The 23,566-nt window shown below is 39.1% G+C and overlaps 1 protein-coding gene across 2 annotated transcripts in view; it reads left to right on the top strand.

The window, feature by feature from the left end:
• Positions 1-23,566, top strand: part of zgc:153993 (uncharacterized protein LOC767645 homolog) — a 45,451-nt gene that overhangs the window by 8,945 nt on the left and 12,940 nt on the right. Inside the window, exons 2-3 of one of the 2 annotated variants that reach the window (XM_057841553.1) lie at positions 9,839-9,887; positions 17,252-17,351. In XM_057841553.1, the coding sequence (XP_057697536.1) occupies positions 9,839-9,887; positions 17,252-17,351 (149 nt within the window). Of the gene's footprint in view, positions 1-9,838; positions 9,888-17,189; positions 17,352-23,566 lie in introns of both variants that reach the window. The other variant, XM_057841545.1, reaches the window with a different exon arrangement.

Here is a 23,566-nt window from a genome sequence, read left to right as displayed (position 1 = left end):
TTTTTCCCCACGTTTCAATTGCATTTCCATTTGTGTCAAGCTATTTTTAAGTTCTAGTTAAGTTTTAAGTTTGACTATATTGTAAGTCCTGATAAGATTTTTAGTTTTTGCAGTGTTCAAAATAAATGTATGATACCGGCTGTATTGGAGCACATTAGACACCAGTGCTACTTGGTGTTTTATCCAGCAATGACTACTGTGCTAAAATTGACAGTTAGCTTTATTATGTTTTTATTTTACACCCTCATCACTCTACAGTGAGCCTGAACGATATATCGTTTAAACATCGCCATCGCGATGTGTGCATGCACGATAGTTCCATCGCATGGACGTGCGATAGTTTAAAAAAAAAAAAAAAATTCCACAAACCTTTGTTCTGTTTCACTCGCTCGCACAGCCTCTCTCACCCCCTTTCCCAGCTCTCACGCACTGCGGCACTTGCTTATTAAAGTTAACGATAGCTTTGATGTGGCCAAAGAAGCCGGGCAGCAATCTGTCAATCATCATTTAATTTTTTAAACAGTTTCTGCAAGGAAGTGCGGTCTGAAATGAATGTGTGTGTCTGGGGGGGACTGTGGAGACGTTCGAGACATATAAAATAAACGCCAGAAGTGATTATGAAGAGTTTGTAATTTCTACATGTCACTCCAAGAGTCACAGCAGTGTTAGGTAAACAAAAGCATTTAATAAAGCCAAGCATTTTTCCACTACAGTACTTTATTCTTGTTTAAAAAATGATTCATTGGGACAGTTATGTTTAAAACTGATCAGAATTATTACATTTTGGAGTGCTTAAAAAGCATTTATTAAAATTTATATATACTTTTTTTTAAATCATACTTTGGGGAAAAAAAGTGAGAAAATCTTATAAGTATCTCTTTTCAGTGCTAGATCTGAATAAATTCATTAAGCACACACGCACAAAAAAAGAATGGGGGGGTGTATGCGCTACTTCGCGGTTTTTCACATATCGCGGCGGGTTCTGGTCCCTATTTACCACGAAAAACGATGGAATACTATACACTGTGGTCATGATGAGTCATCCAAAGTCTTTCCAAACAGCTATTCAAGTCATCTAGTAAAAATTTCTTTAAAAAATATCGCAATATATTGCAAAACCCCAAAAAAATCGCAGCAATAGTTTTTTCCAATATCGTTCAGGCCTACTCTACAGCGATATGTTTTTACAGATTAGATAAAGCCTCTGTTAGACATGTTATCCTCGCATCAACAGTAGTAATAATTTAATAGAAAAATAGCCCTCCACAGGGCTAACGTTACGTTAGCAAGTTACGGTAAAGTTAATCTTATTTATTAGCGCTGAGAAGTCTACTGCTTTAAGATGGCAGCTGTTTACTGACGTCGGCGAGTCTGTCATTTCGCATCTAGTTCTATATGTATGTGCTAACGCTGGCGAGTCTGTCATTTCCCATCTAGTTCCATATACGTGATATCCATGAGACACATCAGACGATACCTGCTACCACCGTAGCATCATGCGGGCGTCGTTTGAGGCAATGTTGGCATAGTTTGTAGCGGCTGTGGGCTGCAATCATGTATTATTGTTTCTTCCTCTACAGACGTGACGTCAGCGCGTTATCCCGCATTAAAAGTAGTCCGGGCAAGACGTGATGCTGAGAGCTGGCAAAATTAAACGATTCCTCGAGGTGAATAAAATTATTTGGATCAAATTTTAAACTCGAGTTACTCGAGTATTCGTTTCAGCTGTAACCCAGAGCAGTAACTCAAAATCACATGACCTATAAATGCTTCTAAATCAATGGGAAGTGACCCCGAAATGACCCAAAATTAACTCATTGGCTGCCATTGACGGCCATAGACATCAAATCCGTTTGAAGTAGGGAGGGGGGTGGCAGCGAATGAACGAGTGGGCCATTGCACGTCTACTAGTGATAGATGCATTCTCAATTCACAGCAGAAGGATGAAAATGGATTGTTTTTGTGTTGATTAGTTGTTTTGTAGGATATCCTGGAATGAATTCCTGACCCATGCATCGATAATTGTTGTATCGCGGTATCGTGAGATGATCGTTCTCGTGAGCCTTGTATCCTATTGTATCGTGAGGTACCTAAAGGTTCCCACCCGTAATTATAAGTATTATATATTTTTTATATTTCACTAAACACAATAATGAATATTTAATGAAATATTTATTATTAATCATCAAAATACATTTTTGTCAATAGAAATCAGTCGAAGTCGGAATTTGACCTTTTTTTTTTTTTTTTTCTTTTTTTTTTTTTTTTATTCCACAGCTGATTCAAAGGGGCATTTTTGCTTAAATATTTCTATTGAGCTTGGTGTCAAAAACTGAATCAATTCCACCTTTGACAAGGAATTGATTCAAAACAAACCACAATGCGCGTCAATACAAAAATAAACATGACAGAAAAATATTTTATTTTCAATTTTGTTGTTTTTAGAAAGAAAAAAAGCATGAGAACGCTCAGTTTTCTTTCGGTGCGCCAATGAGCAATATTTCAACATTGCTTACATGGCCGAGAGTCGGGGCAAACTGACCGTTTGTGTGTGTGTGTGTGTGTGCATGCGTTGTATCAACCCCTATAAACTTTGAATATAAGAACAAACGGAGACTGTTTATGTCTGTATGTTATTTTTGTCCTCTGTTTGGAAATCAAAATATGATCACAGTTGAATGACGTAGAGCCAGCATGTCTTTTCATTTGTTTTGATGCTTCTGCGCATGTGGATCAGAACGATAGCTCAGAACATGTCAGACTGCGAGTTAGTGCGCATGCGTAATACATGAATGGGCTCAATGGGAAAAAAGCTGTCTAAATGGGCACGCCAAAAAAACGGATATGAAGAAAAATCGGAACTGTGCATCAAGACCTGCGGTCTGAACCTAGTCAAGTTTGCGGCATGACGTTAGTTTGCTCCAGTGACACTGTTGGGTGAATGCCACCGAGCGGGCAAGACAAGGAAACGGCCGCTATTTGGCCGAGTATGTCGGCTATGTGGAGGTTTTTTAAAGTAGACGATAATAACTCTGCGCTTGCCCAGTGTGAGAGATGCAAACTTGAGATTTGAAGAAGTAGCAAGATAAAAGCTGCGTTTAATACGACAAACCTGATAGGCCACTTCAAAAACAAACATGCTACTCAATACAGTGAGTTTAGGCAACACATCTGAAGGTAAGTCAATCCACGCTGTAGGACATATTTAAAAGAAAGGAAAAAAATGCCACATGAGACCCTGAAGGTGCAGGGAGTTACAGCCAAAGTGGCCCAAATGAGTGACTTGCTAATTTGAAAAAGTGGTCAGCAGATGAAGGAGTTTCCCTCAGTCAAATCAGTGGACTCAAAACCCCCAAAGCTTGTGGGTCTCCAATAATAAATGCATGCGTGTGCCAACACATCGGTCCAGAGATACAAGTTAATTTTTGTTTAAATTATAATGTATAATCGATCGTTCACTCTTTTATTAAAGTGGCTTGTACGTGGGACGCTTCTAAACTCTCGCAGAAACATAGATGACTCAGCTCTTATACTTGGGGGCTGTTTACAAGGTAACGAGGGGAAAACAAAAACTTGGAGACGTTCATGTCATGTAGGCAGAAAACTCAAACATTTGTTTGGGTGTGAGCTGTTTCCAGCGTTGCCAGATCAGAAAGGCCAAAAAGCCCATTCACACCGTAAAACCTGCCTAGTTCAATGAAAAGCAGTCAAAATTACAATCTTTCGTCCAAGATGTGATTTTCTCAAATGTAGCCCAAATTTGCAATGGGACCTTTCACAAAAGCCCCCCCCCCCCCTATACTTAGTTATGGTTTTTCCTTGCCGGCATGGAGGGTCTTAAGGATAGGGGATACCCAGGACTTGAACTGTATCTACTGTATTCATCTTTGTTGCTTCATTTCTAATTGTGTATCATAGTGCCTCTGTAAAGCCCTTTGAGACCTCTGTTGTGATTGAGGGCTATACAAATAAAATTGAATTGAATTGGTTGCTAAGCCAACAAGCTTCATCACTCTTCATCCCGGCACAGCTGTTGTATGGAGGACCAGGAGTGCAAAAATTTAAATAAATAAATACACAAATAAATTATTATCACTGCAGATGCTGCACTGATCCACCTCTTGATCCCCCGTTCCATTTTTCCATCACTCGTGAACAAGACTTAATAACAAAACCCCGGGAAGCTTGAACAATACTTGAACTCCTCCATTTGGGGAAGGACCTTATCCATGACCCGGAGAGGGCATTCCACCTTTTCCCGATTGAGGACCATAGTCTCGGATTTGGAGGTGCTGATTCTCTGGACATTTTTTTGCTGTACCTGAACGCACCGCGGGGCTGACCGTGAGCAGGAGAGCGCTATTTTACTTTGTTTTGATCCTGGCGTCAACAGTGGACACTCGGCGAGTTGATGGAATAAATGATTAGAAACCTGACGAAGCTGACGATTTCTTTGGCGATGTTACCACAATAAGAACTGTCACCTTAAATTATAAAGACTGGCGAAAGGAGGAGGACCGCTGGCCGAGATCGACATTCTACGGCCCTATTGTCGACTCAGTTCATGGATGCACACGCCATGCTTATATTTTGCTATAATTCACATCTTCATTTCAATGGTAAGCGTCACCTTTTCCTTTTTTTCCCCCTCATCCTGCACTAAACTTAAACTGCACTAAACTCAAAAATAGCCTAAACCGTCCGGCGGGCTCCGGCATGCCGGAGATTGTCCGCAATCAATTCTGCGCACTGACGCAGCCGGTATATGTTGAACAATAGGATGTAATGGGAACAAATTGGCTCCGGCGCTATTTTTTTGCCGGACGCAGAACGAAAATGCATTTTGCGTAGTTGGTAACAAGAAAGCCGAACTTTTAACAGCACGTCAGCCGCGCACGCGAGGCAATAAATCGCAGCGGAAAAATGACCGCCTTCATTTTTATTTACCATGCGATAAATGGAATTATTGCATATTGCTGCAGGCTTAGTTGGAGTTCTGCCTGTTAGTGCTCAGACCATACGCCGCACTCTACATCAAATTGGTGTGCATGGCTGTCACCCCAGGAGGAAGCTTCTTCTGAGGACGGTACACAAGAAAGCACGCAAACAGTTTGCTGAAGACATGTCAGCGAAGCACATGGATTACTGGAACCATGTCCTATGGTCTGATGAGACGGGCGGGCTTTCATGTGTGATGTCTTCAGAAGAGGCTTCCTCCTGGGGTGACAGCCATGCACACCAATTTGATGTTGAGTGCGGTGTATGGTCTGAGCTCTAACAGGCTGACCCCCCACCTCTTCAGTCTCTGCAGCAATGCCGACAGCACTCCTATAACGAGTCACATGACATTTTGGAGGGAAAATGACGAGCAGTACCCAATTTGGACATTTTAGGGATGTACGTTTTTTCTAAGGGGTGTACTCACTTTTGTTACCAGGGGTTTGGATATAAATAGCTATATTTTGAGGGTTAAATAAATTAACTCTATGATATAAGCTGCACACACATTTTTTTCATTGTGTCAAAGTGTCATTTTGTCAGTGTTGTCCCATGAAAAGATATACCGGTACTTAAATATCTGCAGAAATGCGAGTAGTGACGGGATCTGTCGTTCACTTGAGTAAACGAATCCATTCCGGATCGTTCAGTAAAAAGATTCGTTCAAACGAATCGTTCAACGAATCGTTCGCCCCCCTCATCTCCCTCCCCGTCCAAATGAATCGTTCGGTTACTGAACGGGAAGTGACGTTGCCGAACGAATCACCAAAGACCGCTTCGCAGTATAACTGAACGGGAAGTGACATTGCTTGGTCCCTCCCTCTCTTGCACATTGACCACTCGTCGTAGTTTCAGTAATGAGTGACAGGCAATATCATTCTGCTTTCACAGACAGCCTCGTCTCCCTCCCTCCCGCTGCTGCAAAAGCGAGGGAGAACTTTCGCGTCGTCTGTCCTAGTTCTATGGGCTCAAAATCATGGCTCGTGCTTGCATTTCGATTTAGGACACGGTTAAACATTTTCCTTTTGTGGGAGGAGTGGGGGTTTGGGGTCGGGGGCGCACGGATTTTCTTTAGCATGTTCTCGATCACATATACAATGCTGCTGCTAGCCTGCTACCAGCCAACGCAGCATGCTTGCTGTCACGAAAATAAAAATAAATCGAAAGTTTAATTTCTAAATGGAACGACCAACACATCATATTTACCTCTCGCTCTGTTGTATTTTTGTTTTCATGCTCATCACTATTATTTTTAGTCACCATTGTTAAAACTGTAAGTGTAAATAGCTAGTTTTCGAATGTGCTGCTCTGAAATAAAGACAATACTGCATTTTGATATTTGACAGTTTAATTGCAAATCAGTATTAAGATGATCGTATTGAATTTTTGCACTGGTATTAATAAATAAAATAATCCGGTCTAGAGCTGAAACGAGTACTCGAGCAACTCGAGTAACTCGAGTTTAAAAACTGATCCGAGTAATTTTATTCACCTCGAGTAATCGTTTATTTTGACAGCTCTAAGCATCACGTTTTGCTCGGACTACTTTTAATGCGGGACAACGCGCTGTCACGTGCGGAGAGGAAGAAGGGGGGGAAAAAAAAAAACTTACTGCAGCTGACAGCCGCCACAAACGACACCGACGTTGCCAAATACTAGCCTGCACGATGCTACGTTGGTAACAGCTAGCGTCTGATGCGTCTCATAAAGATCACATGTATGTTGAACTAGATGTGAAATGACAGACTCGGCCGCGTCTGGGCAGCGTTATTAAACAGCCGCCATCTTAAAGCAGTACAGCGCTAAGCGCTAGTAAAGAGCGCTAAGCGCTAATAAATAAAATTAACGTTACTGTCGCTACTAGCTCACGAAAAGTTAGCCCTGCGGAGGGCTAGGTTTCAATTAATTATGACCACTGTCGATGCGTGGCTAACGTGTCTTACATACAGGCTTTAACATAACATAGCATTGTGGAGTGATGAGGGTGTAAAATAAAAACTTTATCATGCTAACTATCAATTTTAGCTCAGTAGTCATTGCTGGATAAAACACCAAGTAGCATTGGTCCCTAATGTGCTCCAGTACAGCCTGTATCATACATTTATTTTGAACACTGCAAAAACACAAAATCCTATCAGGACTTACAGTTTAGACTAACTTAAAACTTAACTAGAACTTAAAAATGGCTTGACACAAAGAGAAATTCAATTGAAACACGTGGGAAAACTTTTAAGTGATGTGTGTTATCAAGCATAACGGCATTTTTAGGTAATATATATATATATATTTTTTTTAAATAAGATCTAAAAGTTTTTTGAGTGAAAGCAGTGAATTAGTCTTTTTTTTTTTTTTTTTAATTCTAGCTACATCTGAGATGCAATTGTTGGCTGTTTTCAACAATATACATCGAAAATAAAGACATTGATTGACTGAAAATGGTTCAAGATTAGATGAAATGTCTTGTTTTCTCATGTATATTTATAATTGCTCTTCACCTAAAAATATATTTGTTTTATCCGATTACTCGATTAATCGATAGAATTTTCAGTCGATTACTCGATTACTAAAATATTCGATAGCTGCAGCCCTAATCCGGTCAGCTCCCCTGTCGTCCCCGCATCTCAGATCGTCAAATGCTGACGAGAAATAGTTGTTTGCTCTTTACGATGTCGCCTTTCTACCCTTATTAGTCTGTTAAGAAAAATGTAGACATATTGCGACATCTCCCGTGTCCGCGTGCGTTGTTTTGGGGCGCTTGAGTAGTGCATGATGGACGGATTGACATAATTTGTCAAACCAACTAACACCTGACACGGGAAAAAAAATAAAACACTCGGAAAAAAATGACATGTATATACAGTTTCATTGCAAATCAGTATTATGGTGATCGTATTGACGTTTTGCACTGGTATTAACAAATAAAATAATCCGGTCAGCTCCCCTGTCGTCCCTTGCCTGGTACACCAGACTCACCGCTGTTCCAGCTATTGAGTCTGGCCACCATTCACTCGGATACAATTTCCAGGGCGGAGCAAGCCACAGTAAACAGACAGCGGAGTGGACCAATCAGCGACGGGCAGACGTGACGTTAGTAAAATGGCGACGGCAGGACGAGGGACCTGCGCGCGGAAGTAAACATACGAAGAGAGCGGAGTTTATTCAACATGGCTAGCGCGAGACAGACTGTTGTCAATGACTCGTTTCGATGTGTTTTTGGTCATTTAAAACTGATTTTACCGTGGACTGGAACATATTCTCGGCTGTGCCGTTCACCATCTGTGTTGTTGAAGAGACGACTTTCGACGCGCAAGAGTGACGTTGCTCGTGAAGAACACGTCACGCAAATAAACGAATCTGATTTGTCGATTGATTTTGTATCTGCTCGAAAAGGCCGTAAATGGGATGGTTCCCAGACTATTTCTCTCAGTGGAGAATAGTCTGGCAGAGCCAGGCAATGTCGTCCCCGCATCTCAGATCGTCAAATGCTGACGAGAAATAATTGTTTGCTCGTTACGATATCGCCTTTCTACTCTCATTAGTTTGTTAAGAAAAATGTAGACATATTGCGACATCTCCCGTGTCCATGTGCGTTGTTGTGGGGCGCTTGAGTAGCACATGATGGACGGATTGACATAATTTGTCAAACCAACCAACACCTGACACGGGAAAAAAATAATAAAACACTTGGAAAAAATGGACATGTATATACCGTTTCATTGCAAATCAGTATTATGGTGATCATACTATTCTTTTTTTCTGTGCACATATGAGGTAAATATCGCTGCCATGAAGCCTCCATATAGTGACAGTTCTTTGCCCCCTTCATTGCTGTCACGCGACCGCAGCTCAGCTTTTGCTTGCCTCGTAGCTACCCGTGTTTTAAATTACTGTAAATTTGATAGTATGTCGTAATAGGTAGTCCCGAGTCTGTTGAGAAAAGTAGTACACTAAACCATGCTCGCTAGATTTGTGTGGTGTTTTTGTCTTTTTGAGCTGCATTTGATAGGCTCCACGTTAACAAATATGTGACAAAGTCCTTTCCTTTCATTTTTTGATTCGTTCACAGCATAGTCATTACTGGAAAGTCACGTTAGCAGCAGCTAGGTCAGGAACCGGAGGACCGAGTCACTGAACGGGAAGTGACAAAACTCAGTCTTGCCCCTTGCCTGCACGCTGGCTGCTTATTGGCCACACGTGGAAGTGAGTGACATACGCCCTGATTCTGTTTCCGGTCCCTCCCCTGCCCGCGATGAGGCTGGCGTCTGATTGGTCGTGTGCGATGTCAGAAGACGCTGCCGCTTGCTCAACGCCCTCCCACGCAGTGAACAAGCACCAACTTCATAGAACGAATCAGTGCAGATGGTGATTAGTTCGGTCTCGTTCACCCAAACAATTCGTTCAAGAAGAACGAATCGTTCGCGACCGATACAACACTAAATGCGAGGGGTGTCCTCACTTTTGTGATACACTGTAGGATATTTATACTATTCTAAATTGTAACAAATTCTAAAGAACCTATTTGGCAAACCACTAGCACTGATGAACTGATGTGCTAGGAATGATATGTTTATATTTATAGTTCATGCCTTTGTCAGGGCTTATTATATCTACTACACAACGCACAACGATGCCCGCAGGTGGCCATATCGGTCCGTATCAAGCAATTCCGTCAGGAGCGATAATGTGGCCCTCAGAGAAGTTTTGGGGCCCCTGTTTTTGAGTAACCTTATACCATGCAACCCTTGCCTCATATTTACCTTTTGATGTCAAACCCAAATGTTCAATACTTTTGCAGGGCAATTTAACTGAACGCTAATCAAGCCTGTGTAATCTAAAACAGATGTCATTGATGATCCCATCCTGGAACAAGGAGCAATTGTCCTCAGAGGGTAAGTCCTATTAAAACAAATTTTCAGTAGATTATGTCCTTTTTTTTTTTTTTTTTTAATCCTTTTGAGTGTTCTCTGTGTCTTAAACGGTACCTTGGATAGAAAGACATGTAGTTCTTAAAAGATGAATGTGTGTACAAGTTACAATAATTTGACATTAGAACCCCTCTTAATGTTTTCCTTTCAATATTATTTGTAAAATTAGTTTAACTAGTAGGTCGCCATCAGTGTTGTTAATAATGGCGTTAGAATGTAACAGCGTTACTAACGGCGTTATTTTCTTCAGTAGTGAGTAATCTAATTAATATTCTCAATTTAGCAACACCGTTACTGAGGCGGGAAAGGCGTGCGTTACTATGCGTTACGATGTTGGTTGACTGACGCGAGAAAAGTCTGAAAAAGAAAGACTCACGGAGACGAGAGAGCAGAGCAGGAAAAAAAAAAAAAAGAATATTATCAGCAGTTACTTTGCCAAGTGACTAATTACTGTTACATTCAGGTAACTGAGGTACTAACGTTATTACTTTTTGGGAGAAGTAATTTCTAACTGTAATTAATTTTTTCATACAGATTCACAACACTGGTCGCCATTGGTGTTGACGTCGCGGGGCGGTGACGTCACAGGGTCACTCTGCATTACTTCAGTGTCACTCTTAAAAAAAAAAAAAAAAAAATTAAAAAAAATTAAAGTGTCACTCTTTAATATGTAATGTAGTGATTTAAATACGCCACAAGGTGTCAATGGCGAGTTTTAAATTAGGGATCAAGCCAGTTAGCCCCAAAAAAAGTGCTTTCAAAACTTTTAGTACTTCAAATAAAAAATGAGTTTAAAACTTTTTGCTCTCCAAAAAAGTGTCACTTCAATTAAAAAAAAAAAAAATATATATATATATATATATATATATATATATGTGTGTGTGTGTGTGTGTGTGTAAATATATGGATGTATGTATTTCAAATAATTTTTTTTTTTTTTTTTTTTTTTTTTTTAAGGGATCGAAATTTTTTTTTTTTGACTGATGCAACTTTTTCTGGGATTTAATGATTTAGACACAAATGTCCTACCCATAAGATGGTTCAAAAGAAAAAGGATTGCTTCAATCAAAGAAAACAGTTTAAATGAAAAATGCATAATGCAAAATTCTGAGTCTCAAATATTTTATCGCATTCAAAAACTTTTTTTCTATGATTGAAATTTTTTTATTTTTGATTGAAGTGATTTTTCTTTTGAAAATATTTTTTTTGTTTGAAGCAACTGATTTTTTTGATTAAATAATAAAGGCCCAAATGCAAAACTACATTACTTCAATCAAAAAAGTTGTTTTAATCAAAAGAAAAAAAATTCAAAGAAAAAAAGTTTTCAAATGCATTTTTTTGAGTTTCAAATTTATTTTTGCATTCAAACACTTTTTTTTTTTATTAAGTGACTTTTTTTTTTTTTAATTGAAAATATATATTTTGATTGAAGCAACTTTTTTTTTTTTTGGATTGAATAATAAAGACACAAATCTACCTCCATAGAAACCTAGCCCTCCGCAGGGCTAACGTTAAGTGAGCAAGTGACAGCAGGCGACATCTTATTTATTAGCGTTGAGAATCTGCTGCTTTAAGATGGCGGCTGTTTACTAATGCCGCCCAGTCTGTCATTTCGCATCTAGTTCTACATAGATATGATATCTATGAGACTCATCAGACACTACCTTCTACTAGCGTAGCATCATGCGGGCAGTAGTTTTTAGCAGTGTCGGAGTAGTTTGTAGCGGCTGCCGGCTGGAGTAAGGTATTTTTTTTTATTGCTTCTTCCTCTACGCACGTGAAGTCATCGCATCGTCCCGCATTAAAAGTAGTCAGGGCAAAACGTGATGCTTAGAGCTGGCAAGATTAAACGATTCCTCGAGGTGAATGAAATTACTCGGACCAGTTTTTAAACTCGAGTTGCTCGAATATTCAGCTCTAGTTGGATTATGGGAGCGTGTGACAAGAACCACTGTATTTTAAATAAAATTCTTTGGAGGTGGTTTTAGCGAGGCAGTTGCTTTACACTTGCTCGATGGGCCTGATCAAATGTGTTTTCCAATTCCCAGCAGAAGAGACTGCGAAAAACCAAAGAAGTAGCTGCTGACAATCAGGAGATTAAACCCGGGGTTATGTTAGACTGTCATAACCGTGCGATTTTATAGTGCTTTCACATTCATTAAATATTGATAAAAGCATTTATAATACATAGAAATCCGTTGTTTTCGTCAATGATTACAATAACAAAGTTTGTCAACAAACCATTTTTTTCGTGAGGATGACGTGACCAGCTAAAACGTGTCTTGAGTGACGAGAACATAATGAGACTAATGACAGTTTACGTCTGAGAAACAGTTTCGGTCATATGCTCACAATGCGTGCCATTTTCGTATTGTAAACAGAGTACATCAGCCTGCATTGTAGCAGTGTTCAGGTCATGTCACTCGTGTGAGATGTGCTGCGCCTCTCTCTAACTCTCCTCACCGGAGTTTGGGATGTGTCTCAAGCTAGGCTATGCTCCATCTTGCTTGTTTTGAAACACATGTTAAGATTTGGTTTCTCAACTTGGCAAGACAGAATATGCAAATTGGCTTTAGCCTTTTAAGGTCTGTGCCGAGTGATCGTCACACACTAAATATTAGGCCTGAACGATATATCGTTTAAACATCGCCATCGCGATGTGCGCATGCGCAATAGTCCCATCGCAAGGACGTGCGATAGTTTTTTCATTTCACTTTTTTTAATCCACTAACGTTTGTTTTGAGGAAGGAGCAGGAAGGACAGCCTCTCATTCCCTCCAACTCGCAGTCATCGGCTCCTCCCCCTCCCCTGCTGCAGCGGAGTGGAGGGAGGAGGGGCCGAACAGCAGAGCGGAGGGAGGAGGGGCCGTTTTCAAAGTGAAAGCAAGCAACACGTTGAATAGGGAAGACTGTCTCCAAAAGGAGTTTTGGAAGTATTTTGGCTATCGACAAGATTGTAAGGAACAAAAAACAGCCCTGTTGACAGTGCCTCGCCGTGGTTGCCTCAACAAGAAGTAATCCGTCGAACATATGGGACCATTTAAAACGCAGGTATCTATGCATTTCTGCTACGAGCCTCCCATCAGAGGCTTTTTAGTCCAGGTGGGAACATTGCTACGTGCCAACGTTCTTGTCTCAAGCCTGCAATGGTGGATAAACTAGTTGTCTTGGCCAAAAACCTATGAGACCCAGTTGAGAATTGCTGAGCAAGGAAGGTGGACGATATGCAGACAAATACATAACACAGCTGCAGGAATGTCTTTTCTTTTTACTCATGTGACAGCTATCAGGAAGGAAGGAAATTTGGGAGTTAAAATGGTTCTGTTATTCATCACAGTTATTTGCAGTTATTCAGTTCAATTATTTACAAGCTGAATTGAGTTTGTTTCTTTTATATTTAAATTAATTGTAAATCGTATTTTTCAAATAACTATAGTACAGCTGCACATAAAGTTTTGATACTTAATATTTTTGTTTAAATATTTTTAAAACTTTGTTGCAGTTTTACAGTTTTATATTGTTATATTTTGTGCAAACAACTCAGGGGATTAATGCACTTGCACTTTTATTTGACAGATTTAATATTTAAGTTCAAATATGTTGACAACTTTATTGTTGTTTTACTAAGGTTTTTATTTATTGTTATAGTTTGTGAACAAGTCTTATTTGTCATATTTAATATTTTTGTTCAAATATGTTTACAACTTTTGTTATTTTACAGAAGTTTTTATTTATTGTTATATTTTGTCAAAAACTTGGGGGACGAATGCACCTGCTCTTTTATTTGTCATGTAATATATTTGCTGCTGTTGAAGTGTCAAATATTGTGTTCAATAAATTATCTATTTTGAGCAGACATGGCTTCCTGGATCCCTTCATACAGCAATCTTAATCATTCACTAATGAAACGGTATTATATGAATACACTGTGGTCACGGTGTGTCATGCAAAGTATTTCCAAACAGCTATTCAAGTCATCTAGTGAACATTTCTTTAAATAAATAAATAAATAAATAAATAAATAAATAAATAAATAAATAATATATATATATATATATATTAATATTAATATATATATATATATTTTTTTTTTATTATTATTATTTTTTTTTTTTTAATTTATTACTATCGCAATATAATATCGCAATATATTGCACACCCCAAAAAAATCGCAACAATAGTTTTTTCCAATATCGTTCAGGCCTACTAAATATAACTTGTAGCGTTAGCATTAGCATCAACTTGGCAAGCATCCTCTTAAACTTTCGGACAACTTTTTTTTTTTTTTTTTTTTTTTTTTTTTTTTTTAATAGCCGCTTTTGGCCTAGCCTAGCTTGACCCTGGCGAGGAGGGAGAGGTGCAGCACATCTCCCATGAGTGACATGACCCAAACACTGTCACGATGCAAGCAGATGTACTCCACGTGCAATATGAAAATGTCAACAGATGACAGAAACGATGTCGAATTTTCGTCTCGTAATAGTCTTGTCAGACGAAAACTGGTGCTCATCTCGTTATGTTCTAGTCTCCCAAGCCACGTTATACGCTCGTCATTGTCACGTCGTCGTCATGAAAAAAAATTGTTCGTCAACGATATATTTTTGTGATCGTCATTGTTGACGAAAACAACACTGGATAGCGTTAGGCTAACACTAATAGCTGCATGAAATTATGGTACTGCTGACATTTTCCAGATGAGCGTATTGAAATATTTCAAAAGAGAATATGAGGCTAGTCAGGCATCACTTGCGTTTTCCTTAGTTATGGGCTCTAATTTGTGTTTTTGAACCCTTATTTCTGTTCAATGCTCTAATTTGTGTTTTTGAACCATTATTTTTGTTCCATAAATATTTCTTTTTAAAGAAATCTAAATAAACTATAGTTATATAATTTGAAACTTTATTTTTAAAAAATACGTTTAAAATCTATTTAAATGTATCTGTTTCTAAACCAAAAATCCTGTATGCACACACCAAAGACTTGACGTCATATGGCATGGCAGGCAGTGTTGTCAATAATGCGTTATTGTAATCTGATGACTTTCTTTCCATAACGAGCATTCTAACGCGTTAATTTGTCCAAACCAGTAATCTTATTATAGTTAGTTTCCTTAGTGTCTGTGTATTACATTATGTGGCAATAACAAAATAGTATGTAGAATGAAGAATACTGCTCGAGTTTGGGAGTGACATCCCATGTCACGTTTTTCTCATAGTATGGTGGGGAAAAAAATGGGTCCACGTGTGTTACCATGCTGTGTGAGCGCTGAAAGTCTGCGGCCAAAACATAGCCTAGCTACCTCGTCAGGACGCGAGCAATAAGATAGGCAGGAGAGATACCACAAACGGCTGCATTTGCTCACTGGAAATACAGCCATTCCTTCACATTTTTGTTTAGTGTTACGAGTACCCCTGGTGGTCAGGGGCCGCGAGCGTAACATAAGACGGCAGGTGTGCAATGAGGAGGCAGTGACAAATCAAAATTGCAAATAAAAAGTTTATTTAACAGAAAAACAATGGACACAGAGCACACAAACATTTACCCAACCCCCTGCACTATGCAGCAAACACCAAATAAACAGTTTCAAAAACCCCAACTAAACCTAGAACCCAAAACAACCCCCAAACTAAAACACTACAGTGACAGGCACCTATTGTGCCCCAAAATACATGGGTGGTGTTGCCGCTCTATCTAATGGACTAATACAGAGAGTTGGTACCTACGTGAGGTGGGAGACACGATGTAGACCTGCAGGTGTCTAACTAAAGTCCCTACCTCTGTGCTCTGCGCCAACCTAAAGAAAAAGACAAAAGAGATCATTAATAAACAAGTGGCAGAAAGCAAACTTCACAAACGGAATCAAGGTCAAAACATAACAGGCTTCAACAAACCAATACAACCAAAGTGAGAGCTGCCACCGCCTCTCTTGAACAGAGCAAACAATTCAACTTATATAGTGGCAGGACGAACAGATGATTGGATGATTGACTAATGAAGTGGTTCCAGCTGTGGAGGCCTTCTGTGATCACACAGGTGGAAACTACTGCAAAGGAAAAATACAAGTGAAAACCAACATAAACCAGTATAAAGTGAAAGGAAAAACATACATACCTGAACAAAAGGAAAAATTACTCCCCATCCGTAACATTTAGTAAAGATGACAAAAATATATCCGTACGTTGCAAACTTTGCGCTTACTCAAAAACACTGTCGACCCGTAAAAATTCCACATCCAATTCAAGGAACCACTTGAAATCACAGCTCGACACAACTCGAAACAAAGCCCGCAGGTAACGAGACAGGCAGCACTTCTACAGTTTATAACCAGGCTTTACGTACATTTTATAGCTACAGTTTGTAACTATAGGCAGAGTTTCACTTATGTAGAGGGCAAACACCCATTATGAAATACTTTATAGGATTCTTGTTAATTTCATTCATTTTTGTTGTTTATTTTATAGGTTTACAACTTTTATAGACATTTTTATGGTTAGGTCTTAATCTTCGAGTTAGCGGGGGTTTAATTAATCGATGGTGTTGATGTCAACAAATTTCATGCAGTTTGTCAGTCATTTGTTAGTTTCAGGGCTCGAGAGTGGCTAAGCTAGCGCGAGTCAATGGTGGTTGAAATTAACTCCATCCACTAATTAAATCCCCGCTAACTCGAAGATTAAGCCTAATGTTCAAAATTCTGAACTTCCCCTTTAAATTCAGTTATCGGAAAGTAGATTACATGCGGTGACATTTTTCTGTTGTCATTCTTATGTTGAGATAGAAATGGGAGAAAAATTAACCGATAAATTATTTTTAAAGTAACTTAGTTACTTTGATTATAAAGTAATCAGCAATGTAACTAGATTACTTTTTTTTATGCGTAATCTGTAATTAAATGACTTTTTCAAGTAATCTCTGACAACACTGATAGCAGGATAATATTATTGTCAAACACAAGACTAGACACAAAAATTATGACACCAGATTTTAAAGTGTACAATATTGCTTAGGGAACCATATTTTTTCGGCTGACCACCATAGGTGCGCCTTAAATTGACTTTTTAATTCCTAGAAGTTTTGCGAAATTGTAAAATTAGCTGACATTGTCTGAGTTTCAGATTTTATTTTTCAAGGTTGAATGTGAAATTTGTCCCGGAATTGACATTAAATTCTATTCTAAGTGATCTTAAAAAGGTCCACTTGTTGAAAGCTGCAAGAAGGGTCAACTATTTGTTATATTGCGTTGATTTTCCATGCATCTTTTCTTTGACAGGTATGTGATTGAGCGTATAAATACAGAGGACCCAAGTCGACATGTTACTTCTGAGGATTTAGGTGGCCGATCAAATGAACAACAGGAGCCACAAATCAAAGAAGTTGTGGAACAACTACTTAAGATTGCCGATGAGTTGAACAGGAATGCCGAGCTCCAACGGTATGCTTCAAACTGAATATATTATTGGTTAAAGTGGCACTGAAGTTTGTGTTTTTACATTATTTCTTGATAACGCTGGATGCCATTTTATTAGGTTTGCACAACAACATGAAATGAAAGTGCCCAGAATGTGCGCAGAGGCATATTTCAGTCAGGAGGCAAGTTTTCTTGAAGACTTCCTAGTTTCAAATATGTTTGGATATTTGGATATTTCTAGGGCTGCAGCTATCGATTATTTAAGTAATCTATCAATTCAAATATACTGTATATCAAAAAAGATAGGAACTGGTTGTACAACAAAAATATTCTACAAAAGCACAGCAAATGCATTGGTATACTTTTAATTACAGCGATCCCTCGTTTTTCGCAGTTAATGGGTACCAGAACCAACCGCGATAAGTAAAAAAAACCGCAGAGAAGCACCCCCCACCTAAATTTTTTTTTCCTTTCCTGTGTTCAGTGTTCACTTATACACAATTAGTTGCCACAGCAATTGCTTAACAAGTTAAACGATGATTGACGCGTGCGGTGCTTTGAAGTTACAGTCTCTGGCAAGATCAAACATCAACGGTCTGTCTGTCAGTCATCGTTAACTTTTATAAGCAACTCCAGTGCACTGCTTGACGAACATAGAGCAGTGACAAGGAGGGATGGCGCAAGAGTGCGACTGCGCGATCAGCTCGGGACACCTCATCTGTGTTTTTCTGTTCTTTTTTTTTTTTTTTTTTTAATTGAAAAAAAAATCTGCGATGTACTGAGGGCACAAAGTTTAAAGCGCGAAGTAGCAAGTGATCACTGTACTGCATTATTTATACACGGCATGGTTCATTCAGCTCAATTTAAACCAGGAAGATGCGGAAAACTTGCCTGATAGGGGCTGTGAAAGAAGAGTGAAGACGGCAGATACAGTACTTGCATAATAAGCCACTGTGTGATGTCACATACAATTGGCGATACAAGGCTCCCCCTAAAACGATGATCTCAAGATATGGCGATACAGCAATTATCGATACAGGAAATCACTCGATATTCTACGATAAACAGGAAAACTAGCTCTTTTCATTCCCCTGCCATTAATTGAAATGGGTATCACTAGTAGGCCCGTTTTAAATTGTTTCCACGTGACAGGTTGGTTTGCTTCTGAATACATTTCAATAAAAAAATACTTTACTCAGAATGCACTTCTGAATCGCCTCTGGAAAACAATTTCAACGTTGTACTTTGACTTGATTTCTATTGTCATGGAGGTATTTTTGACGTTGGATAAATATGCTGTACCATAGACTTCATAACCTATTGACATGACACGGGAAACGGGAGCCGATTCGTAGGGGCCTATTTTCAAAAACTTCAAATTAAAATATTTATAAAACCAAAGCTGTTACTGACCTAAAACCAAAACAGGCACCTACCTTAGCCATATATGAGTCTCCATGAGCAGCGGCATCAAAAAGTCATTCCCTTATAAAATCCCGATTGATTTTTTTTTTTATATAACACAACTTAAAATGGCTAAAAAGTCTCAGATTTTACACGAGATGCACAAAAATCACCAAATGCAGAGATAATCACCTATATTTTCAGGATGAATAGTAAGGGTGTCAACAATAATCGATGCGGCAATGCATCCCGATGCGGGGCATGGACGATTCGATTCAATGCGGGCAACAAGCCGAATCGATTCAGCGCATTTTAAAATATATAAGTACGTTAAAAAATCTTCCCTGCGCAATTCCGGTGATGCAACGGATTTGGTTTCCCCATTTTTATTATTATTCTCATGTTTCATTTTTTACACACCACCTAACTCTGGTCAAGTTTCCCACCAACCTCGTAGAAGCCAAAATGTCTCCAGACGTCCGCTTTCAATGTGTTAGGTGCATCAATCTTTCTCGCTCCCTTTTTCTCCGCTTCAGCCATTGTTATGTTATGTCCTATCTCTATGCTCTCTCGATTATAGCTTAGTTTGGGTCTAAAAAAATCCAGCCCGACTCGACCCGGCCCGCGTGTATTAAAGGCCGAGAGCCCAAAATTTTACGTTTTATTTGTAGGCTCGAGCCTGAAAACCCCCCGAAAATGTACATTTCATTTGTAGGCCCGAGCCCGTTTCAGCAGGAGGAGCAAATGCGGGGATGCAATGCGTGGTTGCGTTTTGTGTGATCACAATTGTGACGATGCCTATGTGCATAATGATAAATTAAAACCTGTCTTTTGTCACAAGTTGTCCCAGATAAACAAGACTGTAAGATGTATATTCAATAAACATTTATATCGTTTATATTTGTGTGTCTGTTCTATCAGGTGGATAGTTTATGCTCATTTACTTGGCATAATGCAGCAACAGACATTTATTTTAACTTATTCGAGTTGGCAGAAAAAAAACGTAAGTTTTCTTAATGTTTAAAAAGTCTACATATTTTTATTATCATTATAAATGAGTGTAGACAACGAAATAACGCTGCAAATGTATGTTAAATATATTTCTGTTTCGGATATTGTGCTTACATGCATGGACGCGCCTCTCTGACAGAGGAACAGCTGCATATGCAAAAATAAACTAAAAAACTTTTAAATAACATTCTTTATTTTAATGACTCGCATCAGAACACAAAAGAACAAGCTGCCTTAAGGAGCACTGAAACAAAATAAATAATAACATTTTAACCCTTTAACACCTAAGCCTATTTTGGCTGAATTTGCATGCATTTGATGTTGCCTTTATATTTCAAAGAAAAAATTGTTCACGATGGCCAAGTTGGGTCCCTTTTTTAAGGACACCGTGAACTTCATGTCCAAACTGTTGTTTTCTTCACTGACCAATTATAATCCACATTTTGGACCCAAAAAGACAAAAAAAATCCCAAAATATTTTTTCAAAATTTGTAATGTTGATGTCCCATTGACAACCAAACATGCTCGACCAACCGTTTTGAAGCTTGATAATATTTATTCAACTTGTTAGGATAAACATTCAATAGAAAAAAATAAGATTGAATAGTTTTATGTTTGACAATTCAACACAAACCGCAAGTATGGTCATAGGCGTTTTTGGCCTTTTCACATACTATGGTCAAAACAGGTTATATACAGTGCAAAATAGTGAGAAAAAAAAACCCATCTAACACAAAAAGGGTTTGGAGGATATCTCTTTGTGAAGTTAGGTATTATACCCATCACCTTATCTAAAGTATATACGTACATGCAATCAAGCTTCTCGAACACTCATCTTTATAAAAATTGAAAAGATTATAGTGAAGAAAAAATATATATAACATTGAAAAAAAGTATTTTCAAAAAATATTGACAAGTTGTTCGTTCAATTTAGTTTTTACTGGCATACGACCCAATAAAGTTTTTTTTTTTTTTTTTTTTTTCTGCTCACTCAATAAAGCTTCTGCATGAACAGGTCACGGAGTTGCGTGACACACAACGTAACACAGCCTACTCTTTAGCGCGCTGCTGTCACTTCTACTCGCCGAGACGCCGACTCATCCCAGGAAAACAACGACAAATACGGCTCATCTTCTTCCTTGAGTTAATGAAATAATGCATTAGCTTATGCTAAATTTAGTTTTAGATTCATTCTGCACATTTCAAAGTCGCTCGCTCAATCGAACCGGGAACACCGGCCGTTGCTTGCTTCGCATGCCTCCTTTTCCTTAGTTGGCGCCTCGCTCGGAAATTTATTAAAAATGTCCACATTCGGTTCGTCCTTCTTGACATCACAACGGTCTTGGGATCTGTAGTTTTTTTGTGCTGCTTTCGGTTTTGAAAAAGGACAAGAAATGATGGAACTATGGAGATAGATACATGGTCCATGCAGCGTTTTAATGCATATTTATGAGTGCAATAAAACTATAAAACTCAAATGACATTATCTCCCGTTTTTCCTGGTCGATTGACTTCAAATAAAAACTGGTGTGGACATCAACTTCCGCACGTTCAAATGAGACCAACCAGCGGCACGTGGGTGATGTAATTACAGCGTGACGAAGCTTCAAAGACTGCATGCGTAAACGCGTCGCTGCCGACACGTTCGGTGTTAAAGGGTTAAGGAACACCATGCACGAACTCCACGATGTCCTGCTTAGCACGAAGAGGCGCAGCCCTCGAAACAAATGATAATAACCATGTGTGACTAATATCATCTTGTAGGCCAGTACTGTTTTTAAAATGCCTGCTCAGCGTGAAGGTGCCAGTCTTTCTGCTCTCGTACGAGAGCAAAGCGCGCGCCACATTTGTTGCATTCGGCCAGGCTGACACATTTTTCTGTATGCATCTTCCACTATGAATTTAAATCCTTTCCACACACCACTCGTGGATTCTTTCCTTTTCAATCCCCCCGTCTTTAGTTTGCTTTTCGCCTCTTGGTGCTCTATAGACCCTACCCACGTGACATCACAACTCCTACCTCCTGACTGGTGCCGCCCAATTGTCCGTCAACACATCATGTTTACCTGTTACGGCTACTTACATTCCTCCTATTTACGACGTGTTTTTCTGCTCGTTAACATTAATAATCAAAATGGTGAAGGCGTGTGTGGCGGTCGGTTGCAATAACAGAGAAGATAGACGGAGAAGACGGAGAGACTTGAAGTTCTACCGTATTCCGAGAGACCCGGAGAGAAGAGAGCGAGATGGGCTGCTGCAATTCGACGAGAAAACTGGGCTCCAAACGATTACCACAGATTATGTAGTAGTCATTTTATATCTGGTAAGATGCATTTAATATATATTTAGAGGGTTTTGGGCTGACAACCACAGTTAAGATCATTGCTAGGCTAATCGCCGACAACATACACGTATGTATGTAGTGAGAGTGCTATTGCTAAACCATATAAACATTAAAAGCCCTAACTCCATTGACAAACGACATGAAATACATTAGACTTGACAGTGGATGTTAGCAATAACAAAAGATTTTGAATTGAAAATTTCGTAACTCACCTTTCCAAGCACAAGATAGATTCCTGCTGAATTTTCGTGGACGAGGACCTGTTTCACCCAACCAGCAACGAAGTATTTATAAGCCTCCAAGCTCTTAAAGTTTTTCAAACTTTCGTGAGAATAGGCTGATTTTGTGTGGACAAGATAGTTGTACATATCATGGTAGCTAGCAGATGTCAGGCAAATACGGCGGAGACAGCGGGTCGAAAAACATCGATTTAGGCATCAAATATGGATCTGGCGAATGGATAAACTGAAGCTTTTCCACATAACGCCTTTTATGCAACGCATCAAGTGAGTTTAAGGCATCCGAAAGCACCGGGTCTTCCATGAAATGCATTATAAATTGCTCGATCAATTGAGACCATTGATAATACAGACACAAAATGACGGACAAGGGGGCGGAACCATACAGCGAGCACGTGATTTTGTGACGTCGGTGGGTAGGGTCTATATCGAAATCCGAAAAGGAAATACCAGGATACAGACTCGCGGAGAGCACGAGAGCGCGAGGGGAAGATTAAAAGGAGGGCGGGGCCACGGCGTTCATGTGCGCAACCAATGCACTGTCTCAACTGTGGCTCATGGTTGGGATTACCAAAGCGCCTTCTCTCTGTTTTTTTTTTCTTTCTCAATTTAAAAGTATTCCTTAGTTTAACTTCCATACATCGTTTTAGTCTGCAAATATATATTTATTTAAAAAAGTTAGCGAGAGAGAAGTCCGGCCTGACCCGACCCGACCCGCACGTAAATGATTGACATTTTGCGATAAAGATGCTGCTGCACTGCAATATTTTCTTTGTCGTTTTCTTTAATATTTACTTGAATATTTTTATTGATGGGTCGTTGTGACTAAAATACAGTGACTCTTATTACTGATTTTGCAAAGGAGTTGAGATGTTGCACTGTGTGAAAGGCTGCTACTGTGTGTAAAAAAAAAGAGAAAGCTCTGGTGTCATTCAAAGCACTAATTAAATGCTGTGATCTGTTTTTTATTTTTTATTATTATTTTTTTTTAATATACATCTGAAAGTATACTATTTTCATTTGACTTCAACCAGGAGTGACACAAGAGTCAATAAAAAGTTGTTTAATGTCTGACCGCTTGTGTTGCCTCATGATTCACGAAAAATATGCTTTGCTTTAGAATTTTAATGCATCCCAGGCTTTAATGCATCGCGATGCCTTGCCGAATCGAATCGTGACCCTCTGAATCGAATCGAATTGAATCGAATCGTGGCCCTCCGAATCGTAATCGAATCGAATCG

This window comes from Corythoichthys intestinalis, chromosome 1, assembly GCF_030265065.1.
Source record: "Corythoichthys intestinalis isolate RoL2023-P3 chromosome 1, ASM3026506v1, whole genome shotgun sequence".
NCBI classification, from domain to species: domain Eukaryota; kingdom Metazoa; phylum Chordata; class Actinopteri; order Syngnathiformes; family Syngnathidae; genus Corythoichthys; species Corythoichthys intestinalis.
The sequence above is the reverse complement of the archived record's forward strand: the minus strand, read 5'-3'. Positions and strand labels throughout refer to the sequence as shown.